Genomic DNA, 16,377 nt, shown 5'->3' on the forward strand with positions numbered 1-16,377 from the left:
TGGGTTTGTCATATATGGCCTTTATTATGTTGAGGTAGGTTCCCTCTATGCCCATTTTCTGGAGAGTTTTTAATCATAAATCAGTGTTGAATTTTGTCAAAAGCTTTTTCTGCATCTATTGAGATGGTCATATGGTTTTTATTCCTTAATTTGTTAATGTGGTGTATCACATTCATTGATTTGTGTATTTTGGAGAATCCTTGCATCCCTGGGATAAGTCCCACTTGACCATGGTGTATGATCCTTTTAATGTGCTGCTGGATTCTGTTTGCTAGTATTTTGTTCAGGATTTTTGCATCTATGTTCATCAGTGATATTGGTCTATAATTTTCTTTTTTTGTGTGTGTGTGGTACATGGGTCTCTCACTGTTGTGGCCTCTCCCGTTGCGGAGCACAGGCTCCGGCCACGCAGGCTCAGCGGCCATGGCTCACGGGCCTAGCCGCTCTGTGGCATGTGGGATCTTGCCGGACCGGGGCACGAACCCGTGTCCCCTGCATCGGCAGGCGGACTCTCAACCACTGCGCCACCAGGGAAGCCCCTATAATTTTCTTTTTTTGTAATATCTTTTTCTGGTTTTGGTATCAGGATGATGGTGGCTTCATAGAATGAATTTGGGAATGTTTCTCCCTCTGCAATTTTTTGGAAGAGTTTGAGAAGGATGGGTGTTAGCTCTTCTGTAAATGTTTGATAGAATTCACCTGTGAAGCCATCTGGTCCTGGACTTTTGTTCCTTGGAAAATTTTTAATTACAGTTTCAATTTCATTACTTGGATAGGTCTGTTTATATTTTCTAATTCTTCCTGGTTCAGTCTTTCAAAATTGTACATTTCCAAGAATTTGTCCATTTCTTCGTGGTTGTCCATTTTATTGGCATATAGTTGTTTGTAGTAGTCTCTTGTAATCCTTTGTATTTGTGCAGTGTCAGTTGTGATTACTCCTTTTTCTTTTCTAATTTTATTGATTTGCATCCTCTCCCTTTTTTTCTTGATGAGCCTGGCTAAGGGTTTATCAATTTTGTTTATCTTCTCAAAGAATCACCTGTTAATTTTATTGATCTTTGTTATTATTTTCTTCGTTTCTATTTCATTTATTTCTGCTCTGATATTTATGATTTCTTTCCTTCTACTGACTGGGTTTTCTTCTCTTTCTCTAGTTGTTTTAAGTGTAGGTTTAGATTGTTTATTTGAGATTTTTCTTGTTTCTTGAGGTGAGATTGTATTGCTATAAACTTCCCTCTTAGAACTGCTTTTGCTGTGTCCCATAGGTTTTGGGTTGTCGTGTTTTCATTGTCATTTGTTTCTATGTATTTTTAAAATTTCTTCTTTGATTTCTTCAGTGATCTCTTGGTTATTTAGTAGCGCACTGTTTAGCCTCCATGTATTTGTGTTTTTTACAGTTTTTTTCCTGTAGTTGATTTCCAATCTCATAGCATTGTGGTCAGAAAAGATGCTTGATACGATTTCAATTTTCTTAAATTTTCCAAGGCTTGATTGTGACCCAAGATGTGTTCTATCCTGGAGAATGTTCCATGTGCACTTGAGAAGAAAGTGTATTCTGCCACTTTTGGGTGGAATGTTCTATAAATATCAATTAGATCTATCTGGTCTATTGTGTCATTTAAAGCTTGTGTTTCCTTATTAATTTTCTGTTTGGATGATCTGTCCATTGGTGTAAGTGGGGTGTTAAAGTCCCCTAATATTATTGTGTTACTGTCAATTTCTCCTTTCATGGTTGTTAGCATTTGCCTTATGTATTGAGGTGCTCCTATGTTGGGTGCATAACATTTATAATTGTTATATCTTCTTCTTGGATTCATCCTTTGATCATTATGTAGTGTCCCTCCTTATCTCTTGTAACAGTCTTTATTTTAAAGTCTATTTTATCTGATATGAGTATTACTACTCCAGCTTTGTTTTGTTTTCCATTTGCATGGAATATCTTTTTCCATCCCTTCACTTTCAGTATATATGTATCCCTAGGTCTGAAGTGGGTCTCTTGTAGACAGCATATATGGGTCTTGTTTTTGTATCCATTCAGCCAGTCTGTGTCTTTTGGTTGGGGCATTTAATCCATTTACATTCAAGGTTATTATCAATATGTATGTTCCTATTACCATTTTCTTAATTGTTTTGGGTTTGTTTTTGTGGGTCTTTTTCTTCTCTTGTGTATCCCTCTTAGAGAAGTTTCTTTAGCATTTGTTGTAAAGCTGGTTTGGTGGTGCTGAATTCTCTTAGCTTTTGTTTGTCTGAAAAGCTTTTGACTTCTCCATTGAAAGTGAATGAGATCCTTGCTGGGTAGAGTAATCTTGGTTAGAGGTCTTCCTCTTTCATTACTTTAAGTATATCCTGCCACTCTGGCCTGCAGAGTTTCCACTGAAAAATCAGCTGATAACCTTATGGGGATTCCTTTGTATGTTATTTTTTGTTTTTCCCTTGCTGCTTTTTATATTTTTTCTTTGAATTTAATTTTTGTTAGTTTGATTAATATGTGTCTTGGTGTGTTTATCCTGTATGGGAGTCTCTGTGCTTCCTGGACTTGGGTGACTATTTCCTTTCCCATGTTAGGGAATTTTTCCACTATAATCCCTTCAAATATTTTCTCAGACCCTTTCTTTTTCTCTTCTTCTCTGGGACCCCTATAATTCAAATGTTGGTGTGTTTAGTGTTGTCCCAGAGGTCTCTGAGATAGTCTTCTTTTTATTCTTTTTTCTTTATTCTGCTCCTTGGCAGTTATTTCCACCATTTTGTCTTCCAGCTCACTTATTCGTTCTTCTGCCTCCGTTATTCTGTTATTGATTCCTTCTAGTGTATTTTTCATTTCAGTTATTGTGTTTTTCATCTCTGTTTGTTCTTTAGTTCTTCTAGATCTTTGTTAAACATTTTTTGTATTTTCTCAATCCATGATTCCATTCTACTTCTGAGATTCTGGATCATCTTTACTATCATTACTCTGAATTCTTTTTCAGGTAGATTGCCTATTTCCTCTTCATTTATTTGGTCTTAATAAAACCCTTTATTAGGTTTTTACCTTGCTCCTTCATCTGTGACATTTTTTTTTTTTTTTAATGAGTCGGATTGTGTTCCTGTTCTACTGGTTGTTTGGCCTGAGGCTTCCAACACTGGAATTTGTCGGCTATTGGGTACAGCTGGGTCTTTTTGCTGAGATGAGGAGCTCAGTGAGACCTCACTCCAATGAATATTCCCTGGGGTCTGAGGTTCTCTGTGAGTCCAGTGGTTTGGACTCAGAGCTCCCACCGCAGGAGCTTCCGCCTGACCCCAGGCTCGCAAATCAAGATCCTGCAAGCCAGGTGGGGTGGCAAAAAAAAAAAAAGAGAGAGATTGGTTCAAGATGGCAGAGTAGAAGGACATGCGCTCACTCCCTCCTGCGAGAGCACCGGAATCACAACTAACTGCTGAACAATCATCAACAGGAAGACACTGGAACTCACCAAAAACGATACCCCACATCCAAAGACAAAGGAGAAGCCGCAATGAGACAGTAGGAGGGGCACAACCACAAAAAAATCAAATCCCATAACTGCTTTGGTGGATGACTCACAAACTGGAGAACACTTATAACACAGAAGTCCACACACTGGAGTGAAGGTTCTGAGCCCCACGTCAGGCTTCCCAACCTGGGGGTCGGGCAACGGGAGGAGGAATTCCTAGAGAATCAGACTTTGAAGGCTAGTGGGATTTGATTGTGACTTTGACAGGACTGGGAGAAACAGAGACTCCACTCTTGGAGGGCACACAAAGTAGTGTGTACATCGGGACCCAGGGGAAGAGGCAGTGACCCCATAGGAGACTGAACCAGACCTACCTGCTAGTGTTGGAGGGTCTCCTGCAGAGGCAGGGGAGGGTGGTGGCTGTGTCTCACCGTGAGGACAAGGGCACTGGCAGCAGAAGGTACTGCTTGGCAGGAGCCCTCCCAGAGTCTGCCATTAGCCCCACCAAAGAGCTGGGTAGGCTCCAGTGCTGGGTCCCCTCAGGCCAAACAATCAGCAGGGAGGGAACCCAGCCCCACCCATCAGCAGACAAGCAGATTAAAGTTTTACTGAGCTCTGCGCACCAGAGCGACACCCAGCTCTATCCACCACCAGTCCCTCCCATCAGGAAACCTGCACAAGCCTCTTAGATAGCCTCATCCACCAGAGGGCAGACAGCAGAAGCAAGAAGAACTACAGTCCTGCAGCCTGTGGAACAAAAACCACATTCACAGAAAGATAGACAAGGTGAAAAGGCAGAGGGCTATGTACCAGTTGAAGGAACAAGATAAAACCCCAGAAAAACAACTAAATGAAGTGGAGATAGGCAACCTTCCAGAAACAGAATTCAGAATAATGATAGTGAAGATGATCCAGGACCTCGGAAAAACAATGGAGGCAAAGATCGAGAAGATGCAAGAAATGTTTAACAAAGAGCTAGAAGAATTAAAGAACAAACAAATAGAGATAAACAATACAATAACTGAAATAAAAAATACACTAGAAGGAATCAATAGCAGAATAACTGAGGCAGAAGAATGGGTAAGTGACCTGGAAGACAGAATGGTGGAATTCACTGCCGTGGAACAGAATAAAGAAAAAAGAATGAAAAGAAATGAAGACAGCCTAAGAGACCTCTGGGACAACATTAAACGCAACATTTGCATTATAGGAGTCCCAGAAGGAGAAGAGAGAGAGAAAGGACCTGAGAAAGTATTTGAAGAGATTATATTCAAAAACTTCCCTAACATGGGAAAGGAAATAGCCACCCAAGTCCAGGGAGTGCAGAAAGTCCCAGGCAGGATAAACCCAAGGAGAAACATGCCAAGACACATAGTAATCAAACTGGCAAAAATTAAAGACAAAGAAAAATTACTGAAAGCAACAAGGGAAAAATGACAAGTAACATACAATAGAACTCCCATAAGGTTAACAGCTGATTTCTCAGCAGAAACTCTACAAGCCACAAGGGAGTGGCATGACATATTTAAAGTGATGAAAAGGAAGGACCTACAACCAAGATGACTCTACCTGGCAAGGATCTCATTCAGATTCGAAGGAGAAATCAAAAGCTTTACAGACAAGCAAAAGCTAAGAGACTTCAGCACCACCAAACCAGCTCTACAACAAATGCCAAAGGAACTTCCCTAAGTAGGAAACACAAGAGAAGAAAAGGACCTACAAAAACAAACCCATAACAATTAAGAAAATGGTCATAGGAACATACATATTGATAATTACCTTAAACGTGAATGGATTAAATGCTCCAACCAAAAGACACAGCCTCGCTGAATGGATACAAAAAAAGACCCATATATATGCTGTTTACAAGAGACCCACTTCAGACCTAGGGATACATACAGACTGAAAGTGAGGGGATGGAAAAAGATATTCCATGCAAATGGAAATCAAAAAAAAGCTGGAGTAGCAATACTCATATCAGATAAAATAGACTTTAAAAAAAAGAATGTTACAAGAGACAAGAAAGGACACTACATAATGATCAAGGGATCAATCCAAGAAGATATAACAATTATATATGCACCCAACATAGGAGCACCTCAATACATAAGGCAAATGCTAACAGCTATAAAAGAGGAAATTGACAGTAACACAATAATAGTGGGGGACTTTAGCACCTCACTTACACCAATGGACAGATCACCTAAAGAGAAAATTAATAAGGAAACACAAGCTTTAAATGACACAATAACCAGATAGATTTAATTGATATTTATAGGATATTCCATCCCAAAACAGCAGATTACACTTCTTCTCAAGTGCATATGGAACATTCTCTAGGATAGATCACATCTTGGGTCACAAATCAAGCCTCAGTAAATTTGAGAAAATTGAAATCATATCAAGAATCTTTTCTGACCACAACGCTACGAGATTAGAAATCAATTACAGGGAAAAAAACATAAAGAACCCAAAGACATGGAGGCTAAAAAATACGTTACTAAATAACCAAGAGATCAATGAAGAAATCAAAGAGGAAATCAAAAAATACCTAGAGACAAATGACAACAAAAACATGACGATCCAAAATCTATGGGATGCAGCAAAAGTAGTTCTAAGAAGGAAGTTTATAGCAATACAAGCCTACCTCAAGAAACAACAAACGTCTCAAATAAACAATCTAACCTTACACCTTAAAGAACTAGAGAAAGAAGAACAAACAAAACCCGAAGTTAGTAGAAGGAAAGAAATCATAAAGATCAGAGCAGAAATAAATGAAATAGAAACAAAGAAAACAATAGCAAAGATCAATAAAACTAAAAGCTGGTTCTTTGAGAAGATAAACAAAATTGATAAACCTTTAGCCAAACTCATCAAGAAAAAGAGGGAGAGGACTCAAATCAATAAAATTAGAAATGAAAAAGGAGAGGTTACAACAGACACTGCAGAAATACAAAGCATCATAAGAGACTACAACAAGCAACTCTATGCCAATAAAATGGACAACCTGGAAGAAATGGACAAATTCTTAGAAAGGTATAATCTTCCAAGACTCAATCAGGAAGAGACAGAAAATATGAACAGACCAATCACAAGTAATGAAGTTGAAACTGTGATTAAAAATCTTCCAGCAAACAAAAGTCCAGGACCAGATGGCTTCACAGATGAATTCTATCAAACGTGTAGAGAAGCGCTAACACCCATCTTTTTCAGATTCTTCCAAATATTGCAGAGGAAGGAACACTCTCAAACTCATTCTATGAGGCCACCATCACCCTGATACCAAAACCAGACAAAGATACTACAAAAAAAGAAAATTACAGACCAATATTACTGATGAATATAGATGCAAAAATCCCAAACAAAATACTAGCAAACAGAATCCAACAACACATTAAAAGGATCATACACCATGGTCAAGTGGGATTTATCCCAGGGATGCAAGGATTCTTCACTATACGCAAATCAATGAATGTGATACACCATATTAACAAATTAAGGAATAAAAACCATATGATCATCTCAATAGATACAGAAAAAGCTTTTGACAAAATTCAACACCCATTTATGATAAAAACTCTCCAGAAAGTGCGCAAAGAGGGAACCTACCTCAACATAATAAACGCCATATATGACAAACCCACAGCCAACATCATTCTCAATGTTGAAAAACTGAAAGCATTTCCTCTAAGATCAGGAACAAGACAAGGATGTCCACTCTTACCACGCTTATTCAACATAGTTTTGGAAGTCCTAGTCACACCAATCAGAGAAGAAAAAGAAATAAAAGCAATTCAAACTGGAAAAGAATAAGTAAACTGTCACTGTTTGCAGATGACATGATACTATACACAGAGAATCCTAAAGATGCCACCAGAACACTACTAGAGCTAATCAATGAATTTGGTAAAGTTGCAGGATACAAAATTAATGCACAGAAATCTCTTGCATTCCTATACACTAATGATGAAAAATCTGAAAGAGAAATTAAGGAAACACTCCTATTTACCCTTGCAACAAAAAGAATAAAATACCTAGGAATAAACCTACCTAGGGAGACAAAAGACCTGTATGCAGAAAACTATAAGAAACTGATGAAAGAAATTAAAGATGATACCAACAGATGGAGAGATATACCACGTTCTTGGATTGGAAGAATCAATATCATGAAAATGACTCTACTACCCAAAGCAATCTACAGATTCAATGCAATCCCTATCAAATTACCAATGGCATTTTTTACAGAACTAGAACAAAAAATCTTAAAATTTGGAGACACAAAAGACCCCGAATAGCCAAAGCAGTCTTGAGGGAAAAAAGCAGAGCTGGAGGAATCAGACTCCCTGACTTCAGACTATACTACAAATCTACAGTAATCAAGACAATATGGTACTGGCACAAAAACAGAAATATAGATCAATGGAACAGGATAAAAAGCCCAGAGATAAACCCATGCACCTATGGTCAATAATCTATGACAGAGGAGGCAAGGATATACAATGGAGAAAAAGCAGTCTCTGTAATAAGTGGTGCTGGGAAAACTGGACAGCTACATGTAAAATAATGAAATTTGAACACTCCCTAACACCATACAAAAAAATAAACTCAAAATGGATTAGAAACCTAAATGTAAGACTGTACACTATAAAACTCTTAGAGGAAAACACAGGAAGAACACTCTTTGACATAAATCACCACAAAATCTTTTTTGATCCACCTCCTAGAGTAATGGAAATAAAAACAAAAATAAACAAATGGGACCTAATGAAACTTAAAAGCTTTTGCACAGCAAAGGAAACCATAAACAAGACGAAAAGACAACCCTCAGAGTGGGAGAAAATATTTGCAAATGAATCAGCAGACAAAGGATTAATCTCCAAAATATATAAACAGCTCATGAAGCTCAATATTAAAGAAACAAACAACCCAATCCAAAAATGGGCAGAAGACCTAAACAGACATTTCTCCAAAGAAGACATACAGATGGCCAAGAAGCTCATGAAAGGATGCTCAACATCACTAATCATTAGAGAAATTCAAATCAAAATTACAATGAGGTATCACCTCACACCAGTTAGAATGGGCATCAGAAAATCTACAAACAACAAATGCTGGAGAGGGTGTGGAGAAAAGGGAACCCTCTTGCACTGTTGGTGGGAATGTAAACTGATACAGCCACTATGGAGAACAGTATGGAGGCGCCTTAAAAAATGAAAAATAGAATTACCATATGACCCAGCAACCCCACTACTGGGCATATACCCAGAGAAAACCATAATTCAAAAAGACACATGCACCCCAATGTTCATTGCAGCACTATTTACAACAGCCAGGTCATGGAATCAACCTAAATGCCCATCGACAGATGAATGGATGAAGAAGATGTGGTACATATATACAATGGAGTATTACTCAGCCATAAAAAGGAATGAAATTGGGTCATTTGTAGAGACGTGGATGGATCTAGAGTCTGTCATACAGAGTGAAGTAAGTCATTAAGAGAAAAACATATATCATATATGAATGCATATATGTGGAACAGAAAAATGGTACATATAAACTGTTCTGCAGGGCAGAAATAGAGACACAGATGTAGAGAACAAACGTATGGACATCAAGTGGGGAAAGTGGTGGGGTGTGTGTGTGTGATGAACTGGGAGATTGGGATTGACATGTATACACTAATATGTATAAAATAGATAACTAATAAGAACCTGCTGTATAAAAAAATAAAATAAAATTCAAAAATTCAAGAAAAAAGAGAGAACAATAACAAAGTAAAAATACTTTGTTATTGTTAGGAAACTAACAGATATGTTAGAAAGAATGTAAAAATAAAATTATAGATGAATCAGCAACTGGAAGGTACATCAGTACCACAATAGTAAAAAAAAGAGGAGGAGGGAAAAGAAAATAAAGAGCGGGGGTTTGGGCTTCCCTGGTGGCGCAGTGGTTGAGAGTCCACCTGCCGATGCAGGGGACACAGGTTTGTGCCCCGGTCCGGGAAGATCCCACAGGCTGCAGAGCGGCTGGGCCTGTGAGCCATGGCCGCTGAGCCTGCGCGTCCGGAGCCTGTGCTCCACAACGGGAGAGGCCACAACAGTGAGAGGCCCGCGTACCGCAAAAAAAAAAAAAAAGAAAAGAAAAAAGGGGGGTGGTTTTGTGGAGGGCGGAGCCTAAGCAAGGGCGAGGTTTGGGCAGTCGGCGTGGCCAATGTTCAGGACGCACAGGGCCGGAAAGGCCCTGGGGCCTGTGGGGAGTGGGGCTTAGGCTGAAGGAACAGAAGGGGCCCAGCCGTGACCCCCACCCTGGCCTCAGAGGACAGGGGACCTCACCTGGGGGCCCAGCAGGCTTCCTGGGCTCGAGTGGGTGGGAAAAACGCCCTCCTCTCCTGCTCCTCCGGTCTGGGGTCTGGGAGGGCCCCTCCCGACTGCCTGTCCTGATCCCCCCGGCCTCTCTCATATGCCCCCAGGACCAGTACGGCCGGTGGGGAAGGGGGAACCTTGGAGGGCAGGGGACCGGCCTGGGAGCTCAGCAGGCTCCCTGGGCCCGAGTGGGCGGGGCCATCGCCCTCCGCTCTTTTCCCGCTGCCCCCCAGGGCCCCTCTCCAGCCTGTGTCTCCTGATCGCCCCCCCCATGCTCCCAAGGACCCACGTGGCCTGGAGGGGCCTTGGAGCAGGGGGAACCAGCTTGGGAGCTCAGCAGGCTCCCCAGGCCCTCCGCTCCTCTCCCTCTCCTCCCGGAGACTCCCTCTCACCTGCCTCTCCTGATCTCCCCGGCCTCAGGGGCGCCGATCTTGTCTGGCCTCCACTTTTCCTCCCCCCTCGGTCCCCCTCTGTCCTACCGGTTCACTCGGGTCCCTCCTGTCTCCTTGGGGGTCAGAGTCTCCCACCAGCGGCCGGCAGGCGCCCTAGTTGTGTGGAGACGCTGACCCCGCGTCTTCCCACGCCGCCATCTTCCGGACTCCACTCCTGCACAGTGCACGAAGCAGTGGAGCTCGGCAGTGCTCTGTACAGACGAATCAGCCACACTGTGATAAACCCCATAGTACTGAACCTCCAGGGGCCACAGGGAGAGAGGGGTTAGCTCTGCCTGGGAGGGAAGTCGGGAGAGACATCAGAGGGAAGGTGATGAGCATGAGAACGAGAAAACTTCAGATTCCTTTCTCCTCCGTGTGTTTTAAGAGGTAGTACATAGCGCGGTGGTTAAGAGTATAGACTCTAGAGCCGTAGTGCCTGGGTTCAGGTCTGAGCCCTTCCATTTATCGGCTGTGTGACAGCAAAATCCTCTTTGTCCTCAATTTCTTCATCTGTAAAATAGGGATGGTGATATTGTATATGCCTCCCAGAGGGTGAGACACCCAGTACAGTGCCTTGTTTATAACAGCTCCTGTGTGACTGCGTTATTATTGCCATGGAGGCTTCCCACCAAAAACAAAGGGGATTCTCAAAAGGGGGATCCCTGGGACTTCCCTGGCGCTCCAGTGGTTAAGACCTCGAGCTTCCAGTTCAGGGGGTACAGGTTTGAGCCCTGGTCGCGGAACAAAGATCCTGCATGCCACACAGTGTGATTAAAAAAAAGGGGGGGGGGGCGGGCGGAATCCCTGGAGACCTCCTCTGCCTGCACAGCTGTGGAGTTCCAAGCCCTCAGAGGTGATCTCAGGGCTCTGGGTGGGGTAGGGGGTTTGAGTGAGCTCCCTTGGCTGCTATGTAGTTCTCCTTCTATTTTGCACCTCCATACGGTATATTCATTTGATTTAGATGCATATCTCAAAGGAACAGATGACATTTGTTTATCAAATAATCATTTGAAAGGGAAAACAAGTTCTGTTGAACCCTGGACTTTGCCTCCATACTTTTGTACCAAGTACCTAATTTTTGCTAATAATAATAGCTCTCATTTATTTAAAATCTCCCTCTGTGACAGGCATGATGCTAAGCCTTTTATATGCATTTTTGGTTACGTCTAACTGCAACCCCAAGGTGGGTATTATTAGTGTCCTCATTCTGCAGACGAGGAAGGTACAGCTTGGAGACTCTTTATTTAGAAGGTGGTAGAGCCAAGATGGAGACCCAGGTTGGTCCCATTCCAAAGTCATTTTGCTTTACCACTCTGCTTCCGTTTTGGTAAGAAAGGGTTCTGGTTTCTCTCTCCTGTTCCAGTGTGTGCTGCCTCGGTGGGACTGATCTGTGTGTGACATGCCCCACTCGTGCATTCTTCAAGGTGGGGAAGGCTGAGCCTGGGGGCCCTGCAGTCATAGCTGAGCTGGTCCACCATACACCTGGTAGCACTTCTCTGAATGGACCCCGTGTTGCTCAAGGAGAACTATCTCTGAAGGGAGGGTCCTGCAGCCAATCTTTTATAAGTGACTTAGTGGTACGAAATCTTTCAGGAGGGGAATCCGGCTATTCCAGATGCCACTGAGGACATGATAGGATAAAGGGAAAGGGAGACAGCTCCCAAAGAGAAAGGTTTTGGGGATAGAAAGGGAGAAGGACTATGTGGTAAGAGGGAGGCTTAGAAGAGAAGGACAGGGGATCTTAGAGGGTGGGGGGCATGGAAGCTGAGATTTCAAGCAGTCAGACTGATGCTGAGTCCTGAGGACACCAGTGGTCTCTTGTTAGATACGAGTTACCCTGGTGACCAACGCTGGCACGTGGTAGGTATTCAGTAAGTGTTTACTCATTTATAAATGAGTGTGGCTGGGGTGGAGGGGGGCCGACAACAAGCACTTACTGAGCACCTGCTGTATGCCAGGCACTTAATACGCTTTATCTTAGACAGTGGTCATAGCAACTTTACAAGGTGGGTACTAACCCCACTGAAATGAGTAAGACTAAGGATCAGAGAGGTTAAATCACCTGCCCAAGTTGGACATAGGCAGGTGGTGACACTAGGGTTCCATTACAGGGGGTCTCTGTTTCTAAAGCCACACTCCATCCATGGTATCTCACTCCTTCTTCAAAGCGTTAAATTTAAGTGTTACCATAATCTCTCCAACAACATCACCGAACAAGTTTATAAAGCACAACTCCTTAAGGAAGCCCCGAGGAAATGAGGTGAGCTGTACTCACCTTGGCAGAGAAGTGGGACAATATATTTTGTTTGGGTGAACGTTTTAGTACTTCTCGAAGGTGGCCACATCATCCTTTTAATCATGGGACAGGCCAAAATCCACTCATTTAGTCATGCAAGTAGCTACTGCATACCTGCTAAGCACAGGATGCTGTGTTAGTGCCTAATACTGAGCCTAGCACTTTGAAGGAATAAATATATGATGAATGAAAGAATGAATGCTGGCCTCTGGAATCTTATCAAGTGGCAGTTATAGCCCAAAGTGCCAAGGAAGCCATCAGAATATTTCTGTAGGAAAGATGCTGTGAGAATCATAAATTGCTTTGGTGTCACACTGTTGGGTACAGGTTGCAGAAAAGATCACATTTCTATTTTCAAAAGCAACATAAAAGCACATAGTTCTTTGTGATGTCAGTCACCGACACAGGGGAACTTTGCATTGCAATGCCTTAACTGCTGTTCATAGGTTGGTTGAAGCCATTCTCCTCCTGTCCAAAAAATTAAGATTTTCTCTGAAACGTTATGTTCAAAACCTCACTGTGTCTGAGGCATAAAATACTCTAAAGGCAAAAAGCAAGGAAGGAAGGAAATTGTGGAATGCATATTTTATGACGCATAAAAAAGAGCAATACAAATATTTTTTCGCAACCACAGTGCAAGTGATTTAATGTCATGACTAGAAATGGCTCTTGATGTAAAGCTCTGAGATGACAGTTTTATTTGGGCTTTGGAATCTAAGCAGTAGTTAGTTCAGGCCAGATCTCTCTCCAGTCCCTCCTGGAGAGAATGGTGAGAGGTAAGAGTGGAGTGCAGAGGTGGTGTGGAAATTTCCTCAGGACCCAGCAGGAGCTGTGCAGTCTGTGTTAACCTGAGAAATCACCCATTTACCTGCACAGGAGACTGTGACTGTGGCCTCTTTCCAGGACTGGCCTCACACATGAATGCGGCAGTTTCTGCCTAGGTACAGGCACCTATCCTGCAAGCAACCTTAGCCTTTAGCTCTATGAAACTGGCATGTTTCCAAACATCCAATTAAATAGAGGATGCAAGCTCATTACCCTCTACCTTCTGAAGGTACCACCTGAATGGCCTGGCAGGGGGCTCTGAGTCACTCCTAGGTGAGCCACTCATGGTTCTGAACCAGTTATGCGGGTTGTGGTCCTTCTTTGTCCTTTGGTTTCTCCATCTGAATAATGGGTGCAGCCAACTTCCAATGTCACAGTTTGCTATGGAAGAAAGAATGATGTCATGCAAAATGGTTAAGGTTATTTTGAAGACCCTGGTCAGTTCAATGCAGTCGAATAAATATCCACAAAACAGTAGAATTCCATGTAAGGAATATTAGATTGAAAATCCACTTTCGAGTATTCGATGACGAAATTTTATTTGTTCACAGTGAAGAATCACTAGATCTTCCCCATTCTCAGTTTGCCCTTTCATAAAATGGAGACAATATGAGCATCTACTTGGTGAGGATGGTTGAAGTTAGCAGCCTGGGCTTTGGTGCCAGATGACCTGGGTTGAATCCCAGTTCTGCTGTGTGCCGGCTCTCGGCGAGTAAGCCTTGGTTTACATTTCTATCTCCCAGAATTGTTGGGAAGTTTCAGCAAGACAGTGTATGTGAAGTACCGCAGCCTGTACACAGTACGTGCTCAATAAAGGGTAGCTGGTGTTATCATCACAGCACTACTGTGAGGACTGAGTTGGAATTATGCTTGCAAGTAGGGTGGTAATCAGGTGGGAGTTCTACTCGTGAAGCTTATGTAAGCTCCTCCAGGGAAGGGAATCTGCATCCCTGCCATCTGATACTCAGTAGCACATCAGTTTCCGTCGTTGCTTGAATGTTGAATAAGTGAGCAATGGTGATGAGAATGTGTCCTCTTTACCCTTCACGGAGCCCCCTCCAACCCAGTCGAGCCATGTTTTGCTTTTCTTTTGGCCCCAACTTCCAGGTCATTTCCCAGACCCTCTCCCCCACCTGGAACCAGATGCTGCTGTTCAATGACCTGGTGCTGCACGGAGACCTGAAGGAACTGGCAGGATCCCCGCCGTTAGTGGTGGTGGAGCTGTATGACAGTGACGCAGTGGTGAGTGTCCCAGGGCTGCACTAACTGTGCCTTTTGCTAAAAACTCCCTGTTCAACTAACTTCCTTTATTTAACCAGCCTGTGACTATGCCCAGAGGCAGTCCTCACCTGGGAAACACTGATCTGCAGAATCTGGGAAATGGATGATGATCATTTGCTTTACTAAAGGGTTTTTTGCTTAGATTTCCCTTTGGATTGCAATTTAAATAGAATCTGCTTCACAGAAGTTCAGTCCACATATACTTCTTCAGGAATATAATTATTATACCCAGCCCCCAGCTAGTTCTATACCTTATTGCTGCTTATAAAAATGTCCATGCCTTTTGAAAATAGAAGGTCTTTTACTGATTTCGCCTGGTTGGAAGGAATGGATATATTGTCACTGATTCAGCACTTGTAACTGGACCTTTTTTTTTTTCTTTCTTTGTTGCTTCCGAGTCCTGAAACAATGCATTCAGCTCTGTCTCATTTCTGTTATGATATTAGCCAAACCTTTCTCTCCAAAGATGTCCGTGTCCTGAAACAGCAGATTCAAAAGCTTACTGGAGGGTTTTTTTAAAAATTAAATTTATTTATTTATTTATTTTTGGCTGCGTTGGGTCTTCTTTGCTGCATGCAGGCTTTCTCTAGTTGCGGCGAGCGAGGGCTACTCTTCGTTGCGGTGCGCATGCTTCTCATTGCGGTGGCTTCTCTTGTTGCGGAGCACGGGCTCTAGGTGAGAGGGCTTCAGTACTTACGGCTCGCGGGCTCTAGAGCGCAGGCTCAGTAGCTGTGGCGCACGGGCTTAGTTGCTCCCTGCCACGTGGGATCTTCCCGGACCAGGGCTCAAACCCATGTCCCCCGCGTTGGCAGGCGGGTTCTTAACCACTGTGCCACCAGGGAAGCCCCACTTTGTTAGTTTTTAAGTGTGACTGAGCTAAACCCATTTCCACCTCAACCAAGCTTCCTTCTACAGCCGGGAATGCAAATGCTTGTTTGTGAGTCCAAAGGCAATGAAGTAGTGCAGGTACTAAAACCCAGCCTCAGCCAAAGAAAATGTGGGCACTGCCCTTGGACTTGGAGGTCATTTATCCAAGAGTTTTCACTGAATAAATATGTAATGAGTGCTTGCCCTGTGCCAGGGGATACAGCAGTTCCTGAGATAAATAGCAAAGCAGCCCCATGCTCCAGCCCCATGATACTCGTGGGGGAATGTGGACTGAGGCTCCTGGGAGCAGGGATGAGGAAGAGGCAGGAGGTGACCCCACCAAATAGTTCTTAGAGGGCTTCCCTGGTGGCGCAGTGGTTAAGAGTCCACCTGCCGACGCAGGGGACGTGGGTTCATGCCCCGGTCCGGGAAGATCCCACATGCCGCGGAGCGGCTGGGCCCGTGAGCCGTGGCCGCTGAACCTGCGCGTCCGGAGCCTGTGCTCTGCAACGGCAGAGGCCACAACAGTGAGAGGCCCGCGTACCGCAAAAAAAAAAAAAAGGTTGAGTAACTGGCCCAAGACCATAGATCTCCAAAGCAATAGATTTGGGAACTCCAACTCACGTTTGCCTGGACTCCAAACTTGTGTTCCCAGCCACAGGGGTTCCCTGCTCTGGAGATCTTTTGGAATATTTGGTGCCACCTTATTTCTCCTTTTCCCCTTCAAGTCTACCCTGGGTGATTATTTTTACTTTATTCCACTGAACTCAATACACTGAGGAAAGGAATAACCCCTAAGATCACCTTGAGCCAGGAAGCCCCTAAGATGACCCTCTTAGGGTTTTCCCTGAGAGCCCAGA

The 16,377-nt window shown here is 43.2% G+C and overlaps 1 protein-coding gene across 1 annotated transcript in view; it reads left to right on the forward strand.

Annotated features, from left to right (window-relative positions):
- FER1L6 (fer-1 like family member 6) overlaps positions 1–16,377 on the forward strand; it is a 137,339-nt gene that overhangs the window by 73,592 nt on the left and 47,370 nt on the right. Inside the window, exon 22 of the mRNA XM_065895151.1 lies at positions 14,477–14,611. Within this exon, the coding sequence (XP_065751223.1) occupies positions 14,477–14,611 (135 nt within the window). The remainder of the gene's footprint in view (positions 1–14,476; positions 14,612–16,377) is intronic.

Source organism: Phocoena phocoena, chromosome 17, assembly GCF_963924675.1.
Source record: "Phocoena phocoena chromosome 17, mPhoPho1.1, whole genome shotgun sequence".
In the NCBI taxonomy this organism is placed as follows: Eukaryota; Metazoa; Chordata; class Mammalia; order Artiodactyla; family Phocoenidae; genus Phocoena; species Phocoena phocoena.